Source organism: Pieris brassicae, chromosome Z (assembly GCF_905147105.1).
Source record: "Pieris brassicae chromosome Z, ilPieBrab1.1, whole genome shotgun sequence".
Lineage (NCBI taxonomy): Eukaryota > Metazoa > Arthropoda > Insecta > Lepidoptera > Pieridae > Pieris > Pieris brassicae.
The window spans coordinates 6296764-6314690 of NC_059680.1; the positions used below are offsets into that span (position 1 = coordinate 6296764).

General features: G+C 32.5%; 2 protein-coding genes across 5 annotated transcripts in view; both read right to left on the reverse strand.

Moving 5' to 3' along the window:
- LOC123718380 (F-box-like/WD repeat-containing protein TBL1XR1) overlaps positions 1–14085 on the reverse strand; it is a 58884-nt gene extending 44799 nt beyond the window's left edge. The window contains exons 1-8 of one of the 4 annotated variants that reach the window (XM_045674788.1): positions 14036–14085; positions 12077–12717; positions 10312–12001; positions 10023–10159; positions 9404–9538; positions 6618–6733; positions 6102–6409; positions 1709–1785 (exon numbers count right to left, since the gene is read on the reverse strand). In XM_045674788.1, coding sequence (XP_045530744.1) covers positions 1709–1746 — 38 coding nt within the window. In that variant the 5' untranslated portion in view covers positions 1747–1785; positions 6102–6409; positions 6618–6733; ... (3 more) ...; positions 12077–12717; positions 14036–14085. Of the gene's footprint in view, positions 1–1708; positions 1786–6101; positions 6410–6617; positions 6734–9403; positions 9539–10022; positions 10160–10311; positions 12002–12076; positions 12919–14035 lie in introns of those variants that run through there. The other 3 variants (XM_045674787.1, XM_045674790.1, XM_045674786.1) reach the window with 3 other exon arrangements.
- A 312-nt stretch (positions 14086–14397) lies between these two features.
- On the reverse strand, positions 14398–15685 carry LOC123718382. Its single transcript, XM_045674793.1, has one exon. The coding sequence runs from the start codon at positions 15607–15609 to the stop codon at positions 14449–14451; it is 1161 nt and encodes a 386-aa protein (XP_045530749.1). The 5' UTR covers positions 15610–15685; the 3' UTR covers positions 14398–14448.
- Positions 15686–17927: the final 2242 nt, after the last annotated feature.

The following is a 17927-nucleotide window of genomic DNA, read 5'->3' on the forward strand; positions in this document are numbered from 1 at the left end:
TCGAACGCCGGACGCTAACGGCCTGACCCCCTACGAGTTTATGTTTAGTAGGGAGGTACGCACGTCGCTACATGCCATGTTCTTGAGAGGGGAACTCCGAACACCATCAGTTAAACATTAGACACATCTTATCAAAGAGTTCAATCCAGGCGACCGCATCCAGGCCCGTGATTATACCGTCGGCTCCACGCAGCGCTGGCGTTTCGTGACCATTCAGGAACGTTTAGGGAGACTACATTATACAATAATAACTGATGACGGCTATCTGGCGTAGGCACATTGACCAGCTCCTAGCTGCTTCCTTGGTCCAAAGCTAGGGGGGAGAAACTGTGGTGTATCGCCTCTTTCATAATTAAGTTACTGGCCGGTAAGCCAGTGAGATTATAATCAATAATGTGTCAACATTATGTCATTAATAAAATAATGGAGATATAGACAACAATGCATTTAATTTCTTTACATATATATAATAAGTATCAACGGCCGGGAGTATGATGCGGCATTGCGCAAGTTTTATATCAGGCGCATTTTCAAATTATAACTGTAAGATGGGGCGACATGCACCATCACTTCTAATTGTACTTTACAAATTTTACAAGAAGTCTAAAGAGTTTCTTTTACCGGCCCAGTCATTGCCTAAAGAAGGATCACGAATTTTGAATTTCTATCTCAACTAATTAGCCCTTGAAAACAAAAGACCATGGCCGCCACAGTGGACCAAAAAAAATATGAATCATGTCAATAACACCGCTCTCTCGTCACTGTACAACACAACTTTGCACCTCGATCAGTCTCGAAGGTAAATGGCCCGAGTAATTTTGGGGCTGTGTAAAGCTTTCTGATGTGTTTGTTTTGGATTGCTTGACCAGTAACGGCCATTTTGACGATTGACGTACCCTTCGAGGTGAAAGTGTGACTCATCACTAAAATAAATATTGTCTATCCCATTTTCCTTTGAAAAAATCTCTAACATCTTCCGACGGTAATTTTTTGATGGTCTTCTGGTTTGTTTTCGATTATTTGGATCTTCTAAGGATGTTATCTTATGTCTAAGGCCAAAATTTGTGGAAAACTTAAACGGTGAAGGCTCAAAGAGGCAGCATGTTTTGTGCCGTCGCGGATGCTACGACCGCATCGGCGATCGATGGCACGGATCTATTTCGGGGGCGAATTGTATGATTCAGTAAACATTCTGCCGGTCTGAACTTTTCTACCCACGACTTAATTAACTAAATAGTAGGGGCGTCGCTTAAACGGCAGATTTCAAGGCGATTACAAAACTTGCGTTGTGCTTCACTCAACGATATAGAACCAGAATATATACCAGATATTTTAATCGCTAAAAGTCCGCACTCATCACCTATCGCTACCATTCCCGCTAGCCCTGCAATTTACCGAGAAATTGTTTTCATAATTTAAAATCGGCCTTGAGACACCTTTATAGCATCGCTAAGTTTACTCCTGTTTAAATCAGAACATATTTAAAACGGAGGTTACAATTGTAAGAATACTTAAATAAATCTCGACAAAAAAAATGTTGTGTTGTTGGAATCAAATTTTTAACTAAACACTAATTATCTCGTATCATTTTTAATTAATTATCTTAAAATTATAATTTATTTTAATAACTAACAAACCTAACCTTTTGGGTCAATTCACGTTTTGAAGTTAAACCGTTATTTTGTGATGTTTACACAAATTTACTTACTTACCTAGATGTAACGTGCTAATTTCGAAGCTGTCCATGACTACTTTAGAGTTAGTGCTGTCTGCTGTGGCACTTCACTGAAACGGTTAAAGTTTTAGTAATAATTAACAACAATTGACTAACAAGAATCAAATGTAAACCTTATTATTACACAAACATTTGTAATTAACGTTCTACCCTTAGGTACTGAAGCTACCACCGCTATTAACATATAACTAATTAATTTGTTAGTATGTTATTATTATTAGTGTCCTTACATATGAAATTAACGTTTTGTCGTACTGGCCACTTTAATCTAAAATATTTCCTCTTTGGTTAGGTATTCCAAATTTCCATTTTTTAAAGCTATTTACACGTGCACTTGTTTCGCGAAAACCATGATTCATTTCATTTTCCAGATTTTTTTTCTTTGCGTCACTGTATTTATAAAATGTAAAAGATGAAATATCTCATTATTTACGAAAACGAGTTCCACCGTGGCAACAGTGCTGTAGAAATGGCTCAGGGGATTAATGATGTGTCGCAAGAAAACACAGTGCGTTTTTGGTTCCAACGCTTTAGTTCTGGAAATGTTGAAGTGCAGAACAGGCCCCGTGGACAGCCAGAGACTTATATTGATAACGAAGTTTGAGTTAGCTGCAGACTGCGGTGTTAGTGATAAAACTGTATTAATCCACTTGAAACAAATTGGAAAGGTGAAGCGAAGCGACAAACGCGCGTCGACTGTGTTACCTTACTCAATCATTACCTGTGATGAAAAGTGGATCCTGTACAATAATCGGAAGCGCTTATCGCAATAATTGAACCCAGTCGAACCAGCCAAAGCGAAAATTTACCCCGAAAAATTTACTTGTGAGCGTTTGGTGGACTAGTGCTGCAAACTCGAACCATGATGGAAAAGCTAGCTGCTAACTAACCAAGACTGGTCAATCGCTCGTGGTTATTGCTGCTTCATGACAACGCTAGACCACACACTGCACAACAGACAGCTACCAACTTAGAGGAGCTTCAATTGGAATGTCAAAGACTTCTACTATACTTCCCGGACCTTGCTCCAATAGATTATATTTTTTTTTGAAATCGACTTCTTGTAAGGAAAAAAACTCAACTTTGATGGGGCAATCAAAGCGCCTTAAAAGATTTTATTGATACTCGTCTTGGTTTTTATAGTTAAGGTATCAATGACCTATAAGATGGTAAAAGTGCAAAGATAGCAATACATACTTTGGTTAATTAAATATATTCTATTAAAAAAAAATAGTTTTTGTTCCTCCCATGCCAATTTCATATGTAAAGACCTGATATACCTTTATTAAAGCAAATAAAAAATCGGTGGCCCTACAACCTCGTTAGGTCTAGGCCTCAGATTTCTGTATCTGTTTCATGATCATTTGACAATCAAATAGACAAGTAGGTGATCAGCCGCCTGTGCCTGACACAGGCCGTCGACTTTTTGCGTCTGAGGCAAGCCGAGTTTTCCTCACGATTTTTTCCTGTATCGTTACGGCGAACATTAAATGCGCACATAAGAAAATCTATTGGTGCACAGCCGGGGATCGACACACCGTTTGGCACATGCGCATGGACGAATTACTTAACCAAATTCAGTCACGACGACAAATCAACTGAGAGCCAAGAGGTGAAATGTTCAGGGGACATCCGCCTACCTACTATTACGATATTATAAATATTCTTATATGGGGTCTTATGTTTTTTGCGACTTACAAATTGTTTGAGCTAAAAGCGAATTAAAATTTTGGTGACAGCTTATCAGTGAAATATACAGAATATTGAAACTAGACATGTACAAATCGACATTGTGTTATTTTCTCGATCAACAACAAATAATCATTCTCGTAACGTAAATATAATTTAGGTCTAATTTAAAATTTCCCCTCTATTAAGTAAACAGTTACTCTCATAAACATACATACAAATGTAGCACCGACACACCAACATTGAATGTTAATAGGGTAAGGCAGTTTGCATTTTTGCTGATTATAGATTTAGATTCTTGGTTTTGTGGCTTATGTAAATATATACAGTGTAACCTCCCTAAAGCGTCGAAATCACTTGGCTTTAGTTGGTTTAGCTTGTCTTACTTACAATACACTCTACATAGTAAAATAAAGTACTTTTTACGTTGATAAAATGAGTAAAAACTTTATTATTCTAGCCTGCAATAAACTCGAGTGTCGAGTACCCTTTAATAAACGAAAAAACTTTTTTTCCAGATTGTACATATTGTACTGTATAATTTATTTTAGCAAAAAAAAATGCAAAAGTAACTATCTGTAGTTTAAGTGTAGGACGCAAAGCAATCAATATCAAAGACAAGTATTTTCTTTCATAAAATATAAATCAGTCTTTTGTTTTAAAATGTTTTTGTCTCTTTTCGTCAAATTGTGTTTACACTGTGTGGTAAAGAGATAGATTAAATAGTGCAATTGGACTGATTTATTTTTTATAACAGATTTAGACATCACAATACCCAATTCGTAAAACATAAAGAATAATGACTTAAAGAATAACAACTTTTACATGTATTATGCACAAATAGTGTTTGTTTTATTAACATTGCATAAATTATTTATTGCTTTATAATTCGCATTCGCTGCACAGATAAGTTTATCAAATAACAGCTTAGGCACACAATAGGTCGTTATAGGTCTGGCCCTCTGAATTCTGTATCTGTGTCGTAATCATTTGTTTTTATTCTAATAGGTAAGTAGGTTATTAGTGTTTGGGCTTAAGGAAAGCCGGTTTTAACACTATGTTTTCCTTCACTGAACGAGCGAATGTTATATTCGGACAAAAATGTCTAATAGTGTACAGCCAGGGTTCGAACCTACGACTGCAGGGGCGATCGTAGCACGCACAGCAACGTTTGTCATTTACAATCATAAAATATACTTAAAAATATATTTTATGTTTGAATCTGTATATCGGAATAACAAAGCTTTTTTTAAATGTATATATTTTTCAGTTTAATCTCTAGAACTATAAAAAATTGTGGATAATAGATACGTTTAGCTTCTACGCCAGCCCGTCGACCGCGAAGCTACGCAGCTAGCTAGAAATTATATTCGCAAAAGCTTACATGAATTCGCACGCCATACTAAACTAACATATTTGAACAGCTAAGAACACAAGCCTATATCCCTTACAACCAGAAACAATTATCAACTTATATCACGTCTAGGACCTAGGCCTCTGACCATAGGCGTAAATGAAGGGGCCCGAGTGGATTATGCCCATCCCAGAATGATTCAATATCCTGGTATGTATTACCAATTGTTAATTCTAGGCTAAGGAAACTTACTCATAAGCAATTGATCGCAAAAGAAATCGGTAATATTTTGTTAAATAAATTTGTCAGAAGAAATTTTTTGGTAATGCATATGATGATGATCCCATATGAACTGGTATAAGTATAAGTTGAAGCGCTATTTTTTTGGAAAAAATAAACGATATACAATATTCTGAAAGTAACTAAAATTTGACGTCGAGACGTCGTGAATTTAAAAAACTTAAGCGGCATGTGAAATCAAAGAGACCATTAAACATATGATATTTACTTTTGCATTTATAGTGACTAAAACATATTTAAATACTAAATTTATAATCTGTAAATAAAGTCATAAAACAACCTCCGGTGTTTGTTTTATAATATAAGCCAAGAAGTCAGATGTAGCATTTCAAGTTAAAGCGCACTATAAAACGGTAATTATAATTTGACTCATATATCTAAACCCACTCAGCAATTATGCATATACATAATTATTAATGTAATTTATCAATAAATACAAAAATATATTAATTATTGAAATTAATAATTGTAATATTTTATATTTGTTTAAATACTTCTGTATGCCTTGTTGTGTTTGATGATGAGTACGCGTTTGTTAAAATAATTTGTTCTTACAATTTGCTTGGATGAATTATTAAAGGTTAATCATCAGTATAATAATTATGACCCTGATTATTGGAACATAGAATTATTTAACACATCGCTATTCATCATATCTGAAACCGATTTGATATAAGATATATAAACGTACATAAAAGGGAAATATTAATTTTAATCAGGGTTTCTATTGCTTTATCTCACTGCTGCTCACTGCAGCGTGTTAGCGCATTGACAGCAGGCCTATTGACTTAAGCGAGCGCCTATCAAACCCTGAGGTCATGCGTTCGAATAGCGGATATGCACCGATGGTCTATATATTCTCTCATACGAAAACGCGATGAAGAAAATACATGTCTTAACCAAAAATACACGAGATTTAGCTTTAAGTCTGACGATCGTACGTCAAAATGACGTCTCCTTTCTTAATATTTCCGTTAGGGGTTATAGCGATACTTTTTTCACTCGATATTTAATAGTACTCACATGTAATTCTCATCCCGAAAAGTATGTATGTGTCTTTCGGATCGGTAGCGCTGAGTTGTCGACTCATTTCATTTCTACCAACGCCCTGGTGATTCAACCAACACAATCGGTCGAAATACACCCGGCCTTCGATACAATCTTGCCACTTCTTCGTATGTCGGTAACATCGCCCGATCAAAATCATCATTATCTTTTATATCGTAGATTTTAGCAAGGAAGAAGCGCAGTCGCGTTTGGAGTCGGCGAACAAGTTGTGTTTGGACTACAGTCCGTGTTGCCATTTATTGGTGAACATAGAGCTGGTTTGCCTGAAAGAATATAGTTATTATAAATCTTAAAAATATACTAAATGTTTTTATTTAATGCAGTAAATAATTAAAAACCAATAGAGCTACATGCGCTAAGGTTTCTTTGTCTTTTGTCACTATCTTTTTTCTTAATAGGCATGTAAATCAGAATTGATGACTATTTGTACGTCTAAGGTACGCCGATTTCCTCAGCTTATAAAAATCATACCGTCAGTAGATTGTGGATCACTTTGCCGCTCATGTATAATCCGACCTTCCTGCAAAGCCCGAGACGGTATCAAACCCGCTCTCATAACTTTATCGTTTTCTCGCCGAGCCTGCCACCTGAAACAATGTTATTAAAAAAATTACAATCTTAAACCTAAAAGTAGTTCGATTTTATTTCTGTTAATATATTTGTTTATTGCTGTATCTACATACCGGTATGCATCATCCTGAGATACAAATTGCAAGATATCACCCTTTTCGAAATTAAGACCCGCCTTCTTACACATTTTTACGAGAAGAAGCCTGCTTATTAATTTAAAACAATTATTGTTTCGTCAGGAATAGACCCTAACACTCTAGCTTATGTACTAAGTCCACAAAAACTGTGCTATAACTTGGAATGGCTTATTGCATTTTATTTTCGGAATCATGAATCTCACATCAAGTAAACGTGTTATATTAAATTCTATTATATATTTAACATAAATCTGGCCATAAATATTGTTACGATTTTGAGCCATTTCACATATTGTTTCGTGTTCATTATCAAATTACAGTATGGTATGGGGTGTTAAAGAAAATACGATTGCAGTGATCACCTTGTTCAAAGTGGATATGGAGCCTTCGGTCATATTCCAGACACTTCAAAAGCTTAAGTATCAGCCGTATGTTCGTATATCGTACTATCAACAGATACAACAACACTTCGTTTGTCGAAGACCAGAAAAGATCGGGGCGTCTGCGTCTTTTAAGAACTACAAAGCGAGAATTCATCGAAACACCGTTAGGAACAAAAAAAAAACAGAACATGCCCTAAATTTACAATAAAAGAAAGTGGATTGATCAAAACACCTTCTGTCGTGATACGCAAGTGAAAAGCACAAAAATATGCTCTTTACCTATGAAATAAATTTTACGATTGAAGAACAGTACAATAAGCAAAATAATAAAGTGTACGCTCGCAGTTCTAAAGAAGCTGCTCAAGTGGTCGGAGAGATACAACGTGGTCATAATCCTGCGTCAGTAATGGTTTGGTGGAGCGGATCTTAACAACGAGTCACTAAACTACATTTTTGTGAAAAAGGAGTGAAAACTTACGACAAAGACTTAAGACAAAGTAAAGCAATATACAGTTTTGGATCATGTTGTGACTCTCAGCAATACCCTTTTTAAAAATATACGTGGACTTTCTAGCAGGATTTTGCATCTGGTTATAAGACACGAACTACCCAAGCCTGGCTTGAAACCAACGTTCGAGACTTCATAAGAGCTGAAGATTGGCCCCTATCTAGCCCAGACCGCAACCCTTTAGACCTCATATTATGGTAGTTGGCATCCTGGGCCGGCCTGGCAGGGCCTGTATAAAAGCCAAAGGAAGCCATTTCGAATACAATATTTTTTAATTTTTTGCTGAGAGTTTAATAATTATGTAGGTATAAATTTTAATAATATTACATTACCTACTTCATATTTTAAATGCATTCTCATTTGTAACAGAACTTATGGCTGGACTAGTTATATTACACTAGTTATACACTTAGGCACCTAAGTGTACACCATATGTGGGCACTATGTTACAAACTATTTTAGGAATTTAAAAACAATTTTAATACTTCATTAAACATAACCAGTATAAAAATATTATTAAGATTAAAATCGATTGAGTGATCTCGACAGTAAACAGCAACAATACTGATTCAATTGATATAATCTTTTGTAATATCAATTATATAGCCTACTAAACTCATAACTAAACAAAACAATTTTTAATTTAATAATATGGCACAAATTTGGTAAGCTAACATGATTGCTTAAAGTTCTTGAAAGGTCGAGTTAAGGAGAATAATGTCCCTTGAATAAGTTTTTTTTAAATGTGAAGTAATCGCGTTAACCACAGATAATATATATAACAATTATTACCCTAAGCAATATCTTAACTCTTCATATACTAGCATATATTAATTACTAGAATCTACTCTATAATATATTTAAAAGCAATAATTTTAAGGGTCAGGAACTAAAAAATTTTATAATACGAAATCTGTATCACAAGTAACATAAAGTTATGATTCACAAAATTTGACACTGGTGGGGGTTTGAAACCACAATACGAATTGTGCCAACATCTAGATATAGCAGCTACAAAAAATTAAGAAAATGTTTTATGTGGTGGATGAGAAATGGAGTCATAAAATATGAAGGGAATTAATACTGAAAAAGCAAGTAATGGTAAAATTTACCACAATTAGTTCTGGTCTCACCACTGCTTCACCCTTTTAAGATCCAAATTGAATATTTAATCTAAGTGAGCAACAATGGTAATGAAGACTTATTTCACCATCAAAAGCTTTGTCCTTGAAATTTATATTTTAGCAATAAATATAAAGTACATAGAAAGAATTTAAGATGTTCTAAATTGAGATTACTGTTGAAATAAGAATATATTTGATTATAAAGATATATAGCTTTAGTAACACATAACACAATACATAGATGCAATTTGTAAATGGTAACACATTCCACATATTACTTTTATAGGTATTGTGAAAATAATTTTCTTTTGAAAAATATTAGTTTATACAGAAACATAATGATGATTAATTAAAAATAAAGTTTTATTATTGTCTTTTATTTATTATTAGTCCAAATAAGTTTTACCTTTTTATGCTTTATTAACATTCAATGAAAGGTGTTTCAATTTAAAATGGATTATTTTAAATTGAAACTTGAAAAAGTTTTATTATATTAATAAAACAAACATCTAAACCTAAATAAAATATAACTTACCAAGGGTTGATCACTTTTAAGTAATTGTACTATTTTGTACACAGTTTCTTCATCCACATCTCTATCCGGAGGAATGTCTGGTAAATGTGGGTAATAATCTTTTTCAGCTACTCCATCATGTATGCATAAAGTGGTCTGTAATTAAAGGGCAGAATATTTTAAGAAACACTATTGGCCAAAATATTTTACTTGTACTTTCTAAAGAAAAAAAAAAAATACTTTGTAAGATAAATCAGGCTCATATCAACCTAAATGTTTATTTCAAAACAATTAAAAAATGTATTGAAATATTAGCTACCACTTAACTCACTGAATGTAACAAGACCCTTTAGCCTCTTAAGTCAATAGGGTTTCGTGAAATACATAAACAAGTATAACAGACAAATAACATGCAAGACCATATTACTTCATTACATGCCAAAAAAAGCTTAGCTATCAATCAATCCTTAGACAATAAATTAAGTTCTACCTTGACAAAATTGTGTCAAGAAGATATATTAAATTGTGGTTTTTAAAGTAAGATCTTTAAATTCTTTAGAGAGTTTTCAATTTACCAAACATTTCTAAAACTTCTTAAGTAACTTACATTGCATTTGATAACATTTGTTAACTTCCTTACCTGTGGCTACTATTTTTTATAGGCTTGGACAAGACAATGCAGTTGTTTTGATTGTAACAATTCACTAAGGAATGCTTCATCTTCTCCATCGTCACTTCACTGTTCTTCTTTTGATGATGCTAACAGTCCTCCCAAGTCTAAAATTAGTAATTTTAAGTTTATTATAAGCGATCCATAAATTTATTTTGTTCAGATTAATGTAGTATAAATTACAACATTCTTTTACTGAGCGTTATATTCATTATGTATATTGAATACAAAACAAGTAAAATTACGAAGCAATACTTACAAGGGTCCCAATTATTATCAGAGGCGTTAGGCATCATCATTTAAATTCTCGATAACATAACATGTAAACTATTGAATTGTCATGAATGGCTGAATTCAGAAAGAATTCGTATCTATACTTCATACCATTAACATAAGCCATTTTGGATTAAAACATAGCATCAATTCATTGCAATGATGTAGACTAATAAAATCACTGACTTTCTTTGAATTTCATTTGAATTTCAAGCTACTAAAATTATTTTTATTAAAAACACTAGAGCTCCAATATCCATTAATTTTTTTTTTTTTAATAATTTTATGGCCTGGTAACGAGACCTTTAAGCCAAGTCTTCTTATTTACGGTCACTAATTCACATGTTATTCTATCGTTTCACTTGTTTTCTTAAATCTTTCCCACGGTATTTTTGATGTATTTATATAATGCACTATAACACTTTTTGTTTTTGAGCAAATCACACAACTGGCGGCGGGAGGGATCACTAATTTCCATTATTTCACTTGCCAATATTATTAAAAATATATTAAAAATGAATATTTGGTTTTGGCATTTAAAAAAGATATGGTTGATATCTGCGATCTCGTTATTATTACAGAAAGAGCAAATATTGTTAGTTATAATATTAAGTTTAGCGAGGTGCGCGGGTGCAGTGTTATGCCCAAAGCGCAATCTGTTGATTGTGGAACTCACGACTCACGATACAGCTAGTATTCAACTCATCATACCAGGGTCTTATATGTAAATTTTCCTGTATACTACCATACCATTTTCCTTTCAATTTTTGATCTTCTTCCCATAATGTTGTCCATAAATTTTTTATCGAGTTATTGATATAATAATAATAATCAGTCATAGGAACCTGTACCACATTTCTGACATTAAGAGTGTTAATCCCTTCATATGCAGCTTTGTCTGCTTTTTCGTTACCAGTAATGCCTTTATGTGAGGGTACCCACATAAAGGCAACAGTTATATCTTTTTTATGCAACCGCAAGACAGTATCTTTAATTAAATAAATAATATAATTCGTTTTAAAATGATTAATATTAGAATGCTTAAGGCTATGTAAAAGACTCAAAGAGTCTGTCAAAATTAGAAAATATTTACAATTATTTATAGAAATTATAGATTTTAAAGCGGCAAAAACTGCATATGCCTCTGCTGTAAATATGGAGCACTTTTTATCGAGAGCAAAGCTTTGAGCAACATCTTTTTGGGAATCATATACCGCACTTCTCACAAAATCATTGCCTTTACTGCCATCAGTGTAGATTGTATAATACTTGTTATTTTCTTCTATAAAAGCCAGTAAATCTGAATTATTTTCGATTGAATTTGATAAAATCGTAATAGGATGAGTGATACAACTGTATGAATGAGTGTAGCACGACCAGTGTGAAAGTTTTTTGATGTTCGAATAATGAGATTGTATTTCTAAGAAGATCTGGCACAGAGTTGGAGATGTACCTCTCAGGAGATCATTTGGTGAAGTGAGTGGACCATCTATATTGATTGGGTGAGGTATTATCCTATTTATAATTTGGATATTATTTGATGATAATAGTTTCAGGCAGTATCTTTCTGCAAGCATAAGTCGTCTCAATATCAATGGCATAATATTTGTTTCGACTTCCATGGCCCTTATGGGAGTCGAACACATTGCTCCTGATATGATCCTCAAAGCTCTGTTCTGCAATATATCCAATTTATGTACATGAGTGCTATTTAAATAAGCTAAAGAAGTATAATCAAAATGACTTCTTACAATAGATTTATATAATAATGAAAGTATTTTGGGATCTGCACCCCATGTAACACCTGCTAGACATCTTAAAATGTTAACACCATTTAATGCATTTCTAGATACATATTTAATATGTTCTTCAAATGACAATTTCTGGTCAATGATAATACCTAAAAATTTGTGTGAGGTGACTCTTTGAATGACATCACCATTATAGACAACATCCACCACTGGTGTGTCCTTTCCAAATAGCATTAAATTACTTTTGCCAGCATTTATTTTCAATTTTAATGTGTGTTGATAATAATTATTTAACTGTCTTAAGGCAGTGTTAACATTTTCAATGGCTACTGTTAAATTTACATCTGAACTATACAACACTAAATCATCTGCAAATTGAAGTATATTTACATTTTTAATATTAACATATTTACATATCTCACAAGTATACAAATTATACAACAAGGGTGATAATGTGGCACCTTGTATAGTACCTTTTGATGCAGTTCTAGGTCCATATAAGATTTTGTTATGCCTAACATATAGTATTCTGTTATTAAGGAAATCATAAATCCATTTACATAATTGTCCAGGTATACCAGAATTACTGAGTACCTTCACCAGTATGCCAGGATCCACACTGTCAAATGCACCTTGCACATCTAGAAATACACAAACTGTGTGTAATTTATTGTTTTTTGCATTTTTCAGATCCGATATGAGAGAAATGAAGCTATCAACACAACTTCTTCCTCTGCAAAATCCATATTGAATGTGTGGAATGACATTATTGGATTCTGCATACCAGTCAAGTCGAGATTTCACCATATTTTCAAATATTTTTCCAATACATGATGATAACGAAATTGGACGATAAGAACTGATCTGTTCAGGTGACTTATCTGGTTTTAATATAGGTATTACACATTGAGTTTGCCATGAACTTGGTATGAGTTTTTTATGCCATAGATTATTAAGAACATTCAAAAATAGCTTTTGTACAGATTCAGATAGATGTTTTATTAATAAATATGGAAAATCATCTAAACCAGGACTAGTATTTCTTCTAGATTGTATACTCATTAAAAGTTCAGACCATGAAAAAGAATCCAATAAAAATTTAGATTGAGGATTTTCATTGTTAATATTAAAATAATTGTCTAATGAATTTGGGTCAAGTAAATTGTTACTATCTGATAACTTATCTAAAAGTGGCTCTACAAATTCATCCCTATATGATTTATTACCAATTCTGATACCCTTAAACTTTTTAATGAGATTCCAAATTTTACTGATGGGTGTAGTTCTATTGAAACTATTGCAAAAACCATTCCAACTGATTCTTTTTTGCTCCTTTATAGTGCGTTTTTTTAAAGCATCTAATCTTTTATAGTTGATGTAATTATAATCTGTTGAATCATTTCTATACAATTTCAAGGCTTTGTAAGATTGTATTACGGCTTGTTCACATATACTGTTCCACCAAGGGGCTGGTGGTCTACTCCTAAAGTTAGTCCTAGTGAATCTAGGAACTGCCATGAGTTTGAGTTTATTGAGCCGGTTACAAAACTCATCATAAGATTTTACTGGACTCTCTTCGCTAACCATCATGTCATGGAAGACCAAACCAGACAATTCACTATACTTTGTCCAATCTGTTTTATCATATAAAAATCTGTCAACATGTTTATTAATTGTGTATCTTTCAATGCACATTGTAATGTTTGTTATGGTTGGATAATGATAACTACCCATAGCATCATCATGTACTGACCATTCACAAAGAGGAGCCACACATGGACTAACAAAGCTTACATCTATTGCTGAGGGGTTGCGTGTAGGATAATTTACTGTAGTAAAGCTACCATTATTCAAAATACATAAATCACATTCATCAATTATATTATATAAGTTATTCCCTCGACTTTTCGTAGACATACATCCAAAAGCAATATGATATGCATTGAAATCACCACTTACAAAAAGAGGCTTCGGTAATTCTCTTATAATATTGTGCAATCTATTCATTCTTATACTTCTACATGACGGAGGACAGTACACACAAAGAATAGACAGTGTAGTATTTTCTGTGTATATACTTATGGCTATAGTTTGAATATCTTCATAAAAAGTAGTATTTATAACATTGTGTTTCAAATATGGTTTAATTAATATTCCTACACCATAACGAGGATTTTTTGAATTTTTATTGTAGAAATTATAACCGGAAATATAAAAAGATTGATGGTCTTTTAACCATGTCTCATTTAGTAAACAAATATCAATATTATTTTCATTTAAGAATTTTGTAAGAAGATGTTTTTTATGATTTGTACCTTGAACATTAAATTGCGCAATACGTAGAGATGATGTTGTATATGGTTGTGTATCCATTATATTGACAAATTTTTAATAAGTATATCTTTAATAAATGTTGTAGTTATAGGCTCATTATCATTCTTATTACCTATTTGAACCAGTGTTTGTACCAGGGCCATAAGTACATCACTGTTTGCAATTATTTGTGATTTTATATCATTAATACTTACAGCCTGTGAGACAGGCTTAATATTTATAGATTTATTTACATATTTGGGTGCATTATTTACACTAATCACTTTTTTATTTACAGGGTTGGAGCGTGGTGGAAGGGGAGGGAACTCATTGTTATCTTTTGTGCTGGCAATGCTTGCATATGTTATTTTATTTTTCTTTTCTAGGATTTTATTCATTTTTATTGGACACATTTTGGATATTGCTAAATGAGGTCCACTGCAATTTACACAGCAAATCTCATTTTGTTTATTGCAGTCTTTATAAGAATGTTCACCTGAACAAATAGAGCAACGCTGTTTGCCATTACAAATTTTAGCATAATGATTAAATTTCATACATTTGAAACATTGTTGGAGAGGAGGTATATATTCAAACACTCTGTAAAAAAATAAATCATATTGGACACTCTCAGGTAAAGAGTTTGCCAAAAATGTGATACTAACAGTTTGTGTTCCGACTAATTCATTGCCAATTTTTTTCATAAATCTCCTAACTGCAATTATTTCATTTGTAGAAGTTAATTTCGTAAATAGTTCTTTATTTGATATACTTGCAGGCACAAATCTGATAATACCAGTTTTTTCAATTTGAGCTGCTGGAATGTATGCTTTCATATCATGTTTCTCAAGAAAATGTATATTGTGTATCAAGTTATTAGCTGTATTATGTTGTTTAAATATGACAACAATTTTATTTGCGCTAATTCGCCTTATTGCCACCACGCCTTTAATTTCGGAAAATATGTGGTTTAAATATATTGGGCTTTTATTTCCCAGCCTGTCCTGAATATTTTTGTTTTCAATAAAAACCTTAAATTCCATATTAATAGAATTTTCAGGATATAGTCTTTTATAATTAGGCTTGAGATATGGGATATACGAGTCTTTCTCACCGCCTCCGCCGCCAGCATCAGAAACATTTTGGGGATCTTCGAGCCGCCGTCGTGGTCTCTTTTTTGAGTTGGGCGGGTCAAGCCCGCCCCCCTCGTTTCCTTCCATTTTTATTATTTATACACTATGTTTATATTTAATTTGTCTATTAATACTGTTATTTACAAAGAAATAATCTTTATTTTAATTAAAGTATTATTTTAGAAAAAAATAGTACCGCGCTTTTTCAATTTCCCGCCAAGGGTGACCAATATCCATTAATGAAGTACACGCAAGGAGTATAAACAGAAAAGACTATGTATAGACTATAGAGTTCACTTGACTATACAGTATTTTTATCTGCTATAACATACTATACGTCTACTTGTGTAATATATATGTGTGTTTTCACTGTGCAGCTTAAAATTCATAAATCAATTTCCATTTTTGGGCCTAACATCTAATAAAATATATTATTATTAGCACTTGTTTGACTCTATTGAGACTCAAATGTGACACATTTTTTTTATGCAAGGCGTAAAATATTATAGTAAGAATACTTACTTCCGACTAAAATATGTAGCCAACTTTATAATTTAGTGAGAAATATGTTGATCCTAAAATAAAATTAGATTTAATATTAGTAGCTTTCTTCTAGGTTCTAGGTTGTCCTCTGACGACATTTTTTATCGATCAAATAATAGTATTATTTTGTTTATATAATATACATATATTTTTACAAGTGGTAAAAATTACAAGAATTTAATAACACGTTTATAATAAATGTTTAGTATTTTTTATGAGAATTAGTGTTTTAATTTACAGTTCTTGATTTTACTTAAGTATAGTTGTATCATAGATGTAGAGTTACAGTTTAAAGTCGGACCAATATAGATTAGGGGAAAAACAAACATATGAGGAAAAAAATAAAAATAATTTGCTTTAAAACATTAATAGTTTCATTACTGTATAAACTAATCCTTAAAGTAACATTTGTGTCCGTTCTAACCATACTCGACTTTACTCAAAACCAATATAGAATTAAAGGAAGATTTTATTAATAGTGGGTAGATCATCCACTCTAGAAGTTAACTCTGCATTGTAAGGAAGGGTAAATTTTCTTATCATGACGTAGTGGAGTAACGAGTTGTGTTTAGCTTTTATAGAATTTTATCACATAGAACCAATAATTTGGAATCCAATAGTAGGATCGGATAAGAAAAGAATTAAATATAGCTATATAGAAGTTAAAACTAAAAGAAGATATTAATGGCAACTTTTAGAGGACACCTAAGCAAGATAAAGCTTAAAATTAAATAAAACTAACGTTTATTTATATATAACGGCATGATATTATATAATTTATATATTTTTTGTGAAATAAACGTAAGACATTATAATATTGGTAGGCACATAAAGTAGAGCAACTAAATAAATCGAGATTGTGGATTTATTCCACTCGTGTAGTCTCCACTCGCTAAGATGGGTGGTCGGGGTCTTGATGAGGCGCCTCGCGAGAATCTGGAGGCTTTAAGCATCAGTGTGCTAATAAACACCTACATATGATGTTTATATTAGTATCTTGTTTAGCGCAGTTTCTATCCTTTATTTCATAATGAAAACATCTTTAGGAAATGATGTCAACTAGCTATTTGTTTAGTTCATAAAATAAAGAAGTAAAGAAATAATTTCATAATTCACATTAAAATATTGTTTCCAATCATATCAAATAATCAAACAATCCGTTGATTTATTTGGAAACTATTTGACGTACTGTATAAATACTTATGAAAATAGATAAAACCCATAGGTTCCCTGGAACAAAAGCATATTTCTTAGAAATATTTACAGATAACACGGACTCAATATTTTCCTTACTTTGGCAGCCGTCATAACATGAATAAAAACGGACATTATAAATAACTACCGACTCCCAGAGGGTCAAGTCTGTATGGGCTTACTTTTAATTATCTACGGGTAGGGAGTAGTTTTTACAACTCAATCCGATTTTGTGGATTATAAGAATTTAATCTGATCTATAGTAAGCAGAAGAACTCGAGAAGAAGATTAATCCAAACTAATCTCGTATAATGTACGGTAGTCTATTATTATTCAACTTTTCATTCAAATATATAAGGTTGGACCTTATATATTTGAAATAAAAGATGCGCACCAAGAAAAACATTTAAATAAGAACATTGTTTTCAGATTAAAATAAAAAATACAAAACAATGTCTAAAATCACAAATTTTGCTTCTCCACTGGATGTCATATTTTGAAGAGTTTATCGCTGCCATAGAAATTTCAAAAACTCTGTAGACGGATCGGTTCGTAATTCGTCATTCGTTCATCACATAATTACTGTGAACTGAAATATGGAAATAGTAAACAGTATTGTTACACATTTTGAATAAAATAAATCCCATAGTAGCTCTTTATAATTTTAT

Coding starts and splice junctions, on each gene's coding strand:
- LOC123718382 (XM_045674793.1), bottom strand. CDS start 15,609: ATGGAAGGAAACGAGGGGGGCGGGCTTGACCCGCCCAACTCAAAAAAG.